The sequence below is a fragment of the Pterocles gutturalis genome, unplaced genomic scaffold (genome assembly GCF_000699245.1).
Source record: "Pterocles gutturalis isolate BGI_N339 unplaced genomic scaffold, ASM69924v1 scaffold14272, whole genome shotgun sequence".
Lineage (NCBI taxonomy): Eukaryota > Metazoa > Chordata > Aves > Pterocliformes > Pteroclidae > Pterocles > Pterocles gutturalis.
Genome location: NW_010108137.1, coordinates 10,022 through 16,320, shown reverse-complemented (window position 1 = coordinate 16,320; position 6,299 = coordinate 10,022). Strand labels below are relative to the sequence as shown.

General features: G+C 57.3%; 1 protein-coding gene across 1 annotated transcript in view; it reads left to right on the top strand.

Moving 5' to 3' along the window:
• The first annotated feature begins 1,247 nt into the window (after positions 1–1,247).
• LOC104461073 (uridine-cytidine kinase 2-like) overlaps positions 1,248–6,299 on the top strand; it is a 9,042-nt gene continuing 3,990 nt past the window's right edge. Inside the window, 4 exon segments of the mRNA XM_010072524.1 lie at positions 1,248–1,349; positions 1,351–1,543; positions 2,463–2,559; positions 3,388–3,530. Coding sequence (XP_010070826.1) covers positions 1,248–1,349; positions 1,351–1,543; positions 2,463–2,559; positions 3,388–3,530 — 535 coding nt within the window.

Genomic DNA, 6,299 nt, shown 5'->3' with positions numbered 1-6,299 from the left:
CCGTCAAATCTTCCAGCTTCTCAGGCAAACAGCCTTGCCCTCTGCCTGCTGGGGTGACCTCCTCTGCCAGGCAGACCTTCTCCTCCCCATTCCTTCTCGCCACTGCTGGCTTCAGCTCTGCATCTGGAGGTTGCCAGCCAGGTATGGAGCAGATGGTGGAGGCAGCAGGGACGTGGGAGCATGGAAAGAGCCACGGGCAGGCTGAGAGAGGCAGGCTGGGGCAAGCAAACCTCTCTTTGCAAAGCAGAGCGCTCAGCAGAGACTATTTGTGGTAAGCGATGCCAGGACATCTGCAGCAAGCATGATTCGCAGGAGGTGAAGCAGCTGAGTCTGGCACCAGGAGCACCCGCTTCTCCTCAAACAGAGGATGCTGTGGTGTGGCACTCCCCCGCCAGCCCGACCTTGGCTCTCGCTGGCCACAGCAGGCGTGCCAGCTGCGGGTTAGTGATGCAGTTGTCACCATCAGACCGTGTGACTAAGGAGAAGGGACTGAAGCAGGCATTGGGATTTGTCCCCCAAGCCGTGTCACCGTGGCGGCGTCCGGTTGTGACCCTTGGCCGTGCAGCCGGTGCCTGAGAGTTGATGAGAGCAAAGAGGCGATGCTGGCCACTGGCACCCAGCCCGTTCCACATGGTGTGCGAGGTGCTGGTCCCTGTGCCAGCAGCACGCGTGGGGATCTCGCACCGGCAGTCAGAGCCACGTGGCTCTGCAGCCACTGGCTCCCCAGTGGCCTTAGCCTCACTGTGCAAAGAGGCTCGGTGGCTGCTCCTCCTAGCCCTGGCAGCGGTGGCAGGGATCTGTGATAAAGTCCCAGGGTGTCTTTTCATCCTGGGTTTTGTTTAGGGTATGAAAACAACTCGGCTCCCCCTCTCTGAGGACCCTCTCCCTCCCTGTGCGTGCTGTGGTGGGGTTTCTGGGCTGAACCAGGGCTGGGGGAACCAAGGCACAGAGGCTGCATCCCAGGGGGGAGGCTCAGCCCTGGTGCCATATACAGCTCTGCTACCTGGGGAGCTGCTGGGCAGGCTGGAGCTGGCCATGGGGGCCCTGGGGGTGCAGCTGAACCCAGGCAGCAGCTGACTGGTTTCCTGCTGCCGTTTGTGCCCAGAATTTGAGCTGTGGGCAGGCCATAGAGACAGAGGAGAGGGAGGCAGGGAGCAAGCTTAGTGCTGCTTTCACACTGAAGGGCCCCACAGTGATGCCTCTGGAGCAATTTTCACTTGGTGGCTTTGGGCTGTGCCTTGGAGGGGATGATGAACTCTCCGCTGGAGGTCCAGCCAGCACTGTCCCGTGCACCCAGGAATGGCCTTTACCTGGCGACATCCTCCCCATGCGGCTCAGACACCGCTTCCCGCTGACTTGCCTCCTTTGCTGTTCCTTTCCCAGTCCTCAGTATGCTCCAAGATTGTCCAGCTGCTGGGCCAGAATGAGGTGGACTATCGTCAGAAGCAGGTGGTGATCGTGAGCCAAGACAGCTTCTACCGGGTCCTCACCTCAGAGCAGAAATCCAAAGCGCTCAAAGGCCAGTTCAATTTTGACCACCCAGGTGAATGGAGAACAGCACCGGGACTCTGCTGCGCAGGGCGGGGGCGAGGGCTGCAGCGGGACCCCCACTCCACCAGCAAAGAGCCCTTGCATGGACACTGGGACTCTGTCTCTGTGGGTGGCTTAGTTAAGCTCTTGTGGAGCTGGGTACAACCCTGGCAGGGTGGCTGGGAAATACCTGTGTCCCTTGTGGTACAACTTCTGTCTCTTTTGGGAAAGAAACTGTGTCGGGGGTGAAGTGTTTGGGATGAGGAGTCTGAGGGTTCGTAACCTGCCCTAAGATGCTCCTCTTCTCCCTGCAAAAACATCCCCTGGTTTGAAAACCTTTATGGTGCAGCTGGGTTGGGACCAGGGAGATCTGGCCTGGCACAGTCCCCTGGAGCCAGCAGCTCCTTGTTGCTCCTTCAAGGAGGGAACCGTCTTGTGCAGCTGCTCTGCAAACCCCTCCACTGAGGGGGCTGAGCCCTGCTGCTACAACAGGGGCTCTTTGAGCCATCTCCAGGCTTGTTGGGGAAATTCCAGCGCTGCTGTCCCTTCATCCCCACGAGGACAATGACCAGAGGCAGTGAGCACTGAGCAAACAGAGCCCTGTCTGTCCGGCAGCTTGAAGATGAAACACTGCTCCAGTCTCTCTGAGGGCTGGAGCCCTGGAGATGCCTTCCCCAGCCCAGGCTGTCAGCGCCGCCGTACAAGGACAGTATTGATCTCTGTGGGCCAGATCCCAGGCTGGTGCAAAGCGGTGAAGCCATAGGGGCTGCGGGAGAGCTGGGCTTTGCTAAGCCCACATGCTTTCCTCCTCAGTCTGTGCATCTCTCTGTCCCCAGTGCAGGGTGCCAGTGGCTCAGGCTGGGGTAAGCTCAGCATCTGGTGGGTGGGAGAAATTGCAAAGCTGCCTCGGGTAACGTTTCGTCTCTCCTCAGATGCCTTTGACAACGAGCTGATCGTGAAAACGCTCAAAGAGATCACGGAAGGGAAGACGGTCCAGATTCCTGTCTATGACTTTGTCTCCCACTCCAGGTCTAACAGCCCCTCCTGCCTTGCTGTGCCTCTGCTAACGCCCCACCAGCCCACACCGCCTGCCCCTCCGCTTGCGCCTGCTCCTAGGCCCCTAATGTGCCAATCCAAACTTTCAGTCCTAACTACTCCAGACCCCTTGGTTGGAGGATCCAGGGCAGATACAGGCGCAGGGTCTGGAAAGCTGCGCAGCCATGCGGTGGCATCCAGCAACACATAGGCATCAGTGAAGGGGAGTTATGGCCCCCCTTTTATTCCCCCATCCACATTTTCTCTCCCCATAAACTCTGGGTTTGCAGCTTTAACAAGCATTCCAGGCTCAAACAGCCTGACACTGCCAGGAGAGGAGGAGGACAACAGTTCTTGCTCCTGTAACTCTTCCCTTGCACGTGTTCAGCTTGTTTTTGCACGCCTGTGTTGGTCGTGGATGGTGTGACCCTGCTCCATTCCCCACAGAAGCGCTGTGGTGTCGGGGCAGTGCTGCCTGGTTCCCAGGGGAGCAGAGCTGGCCCTTGCAGGTTTCCCGTGGGTCAAGCCCCATGCACAAGCTTTCTGGGCTTCACGGCTTGGCACGTAACACTTGTAAGCAGCAGCTGGCTGAGGTGGGGGGACAGGGACTAGTCTGCTTCCTGCTCTGCCATTTGTCCTTCTAGGAAGCGTATGTATGCCTTGGATTCCCCTTACCGCGGAGGGGTAGGTCTGCCCTCTTCTCGGCCGTTCCCCTGGTGCAGCAGTGATGTCCCAGGGTTGGGGAGCACCGCTGCTTCCCCCCACCTCTCTCGGCTTTTTTCCCCACACCGGCATATTTTGATTCTCCTTCCCTCTGCTTAGGAAAGAGGAGACGGTGACTGTTTACCCTGCCGACGTGGTGCTCTTCGAAGGCATCCTGGCTTTCTACAGCCAGGAGGTGCGGGATCTCTTCCGCATGAAGCTCTTCGTGGACACGGACGCAGACACCCGGCTGTCCCGTAGAGGTGAGGCTCCTTGTGCAGCAAGGACAGAAATGTCACTTAACTGATGTGGGTGGCTGGTCGCAGAGGCAGCTGACAGTGACCGAAGTGCAGCTGGAATTGGCACAAAGTGGTGCTGCTGCTAGCAAAGAGCCAGGGAGCTTTTCCTCCCCAGTGAAGAACGTCACCCAGGGCAGCTTGCAGTGAGGAGCACCTTGCTCTATGTCTCTTAGGATTCAGTGGGGTTTTTGCTGCCTTGTCTGGGTTTCCTCCTTTGATGCATGCAGCAGTGTGACTACTGAACATGCTGTGTCCCTGCGTGGCCCTGTGGCACCAGCCCTGTGCCATCGGCTGAACGGCAGCTGCTGCCAGTCAGCAGGTACCAGGAGGGAGGAGCGCAATGGGCATGGCAAAGTGGTGTGACAGCTCCATCAGAAGGCAGCACCTGATGGATCTGCTCAGGACCTGGGGTATGGGTGCACTCTGAGGATGGCATTTGGGTGTGAGGATGTCCATCATGGATGATGCAGATAGGGAATTTGGTTTTACATCTTGGTTTGTGCAAGCATGGCCACTGCAGTGTCTGTCCTCTTTCTGCCTGGCACTAGGGTGATGGCTTTGGGGGCAAAGAACCCTAGAAACCAGAATATCTCCCTCTAGGTCTCCCCGTGTCCCACTGGCTTGGCTGTGGGTTGCCACCTGACATCAGAGGGACTTCAGCTCTGCAGGGTCTGCATGGCTTGAGATGCCATTCATTTCAAAGCAGCCTTTAGGAGTGGGGTCACCGATGCAGCACCTGGGTCTCTGGGATGACCAATAAAGCATTTGGGGACTCTTGGGGCAGAATTCAGTTCTGTCTGACCTTTCCCTCCTCCTGCCTGGCTCCAACAGCCTCCACAGGGTGTGTGGGAATGCAGAAGATGACTTAGAGGAGAGGTCCCAGCCAGACCTCTGTGCTGTGACAAGAGGAGCGTGTCTCGGTGCGTCAGCCTGGGACTGCTTGGTGTGCATGGGACTGTTCCCCTCTGCGATGGAACTGGTCTTGCCTGCCCTCCTGCTGTCAGACAGATGCACAGCCTCCTCCGCTGTTGGGATGTCATCAGTGCTGATTAAAAGCTCCTTTCTACGCATCCTTCTTGACCCTGCCCACTATTCTTGCATGACTCACCCAGGGAGGTGACAGCACAGTCATTGCAGGGAGATGCATTATCAGGTCAGAAATGCACGTTTGCAATGTGAGCCTTAGCCCTTAAGCAGACTGCGTAGGGCAGGATCTTGGGTTCACACCCAGCCACAGGGTAGCACACGTTTTTGGTAGTGCCCTGTATCAGCTGTCTGAAGGCAAGGCATTTACAGTGCCACATGACCGTGTGGGCATCCTAGTCGTACTCTCGAGCCTGTGGTTCAGTCACTTTGGACTTGGTATAAAACTGTGAGCTCAGGGCTTGAGAACTGGTTGAGATGTCATTTCCTAAGAACCGAGACCGTCCAGCTGCTGACCACAATACAGAGCTAAACCCAGCTGTTGGACGGGTTCCTGAGCCACATGGGCCCAGGCTGTTCTTGGGGGTGTTTCTCCCACCCACCATCAATCTCTAAAGCCTTGCAAAGGGGCACCTGGGCTGGTTGAGGTGCTGGCGTCTCCTAGTTAGGGCAACTCATTGGTGTCCTGACAGAAGACTGACCATTTGGTGGCCTCCTGGCCTGCCATCAGCAGTTGGTAGGACCAGTGCAGCAGCAGATCTGTTTGCTTTATGTCCCCCTGGCATTTCTGGGAAAGGAGAGCCTGCGTGTGAGGTACCAAAGGTATAATCATGTCCCTGAAATGTAGCAGGAGGCAGCTTGTAGCCAAAGTTGGGATCTAGCATTGCGACATGGCTCTGAGTCATCTTGCTCTCCCAGAAGTCCTGAAGAGTTGCAGCAACGGGATTTTCAGATGGGCAGCAGAGGGAGATGAGGTTCCTGGAAACGTAGCTGACAGCCCAGTTAATCAATAACACTGGGGTTCAGTACATACAACTCATGCTGTCCTCATCTCAGCACTTCTCCCAAGAAACAACGCAGCTACCAGAGCACAGGGCATGTCGGGTACCTCAGACAGCCCGAGCCTTGCAGAGCTGCTGCTGGCTGAGGTCCCTTGCTGCGCTGCCCTTGGCTGAGGGACATTGGCCCCATTGCTTTGGGCCCGGGTATGAGACAGTGGGTGCTTGACTTGTATATGGAGAGGGTTGATTGCCCTGCTGTGGTCTGCCCTGGAGCAGGACCAGAGAGTTTAGCCCCATCAGGACCAGCCCCTGTAGCCTGGACCCCTCGCCCTGTGCAGCTCGCAGCCTCCCGCACACTATGCCGGGCCAGCTGAGCTGCAAATACACCCTTGCTATGCTCCTTCCCTGCCCCACAGCAGCCAGCAAACAGGGTGTGGGGACCTGAGAAACAAAAGTCTCTCTGTCTTGCCTTTTTTTTTTTTTTATTTTTAAATTTTCCTTGCCTGTTTTTCTGTATTGTTTGAGCTAGGGCTTGCTCCTGCTCTCTGGAGAAGGCAAGGAGCTGGCTGGAGCAGCCTGGGCTCGGCTGAGCCCCTCCTGGAGTCGGCAGGGAGCTGGCACGCATCCTGCTGCCAGCCCTTTCTTCCTCCCATCGCCTCTCTAGCTGCAAAAGGGCACGCTGCAAAGCTGCTGGCTGCGGGCAAGCAGGGCCACGGGGACGGTGCCAAACCGGCACTGAGAGAACAGCACTGTCCTGGCCCTGTGAACACACGGGCAATGGCTGCTGAGCAGGTCATGCAGGCTGGCA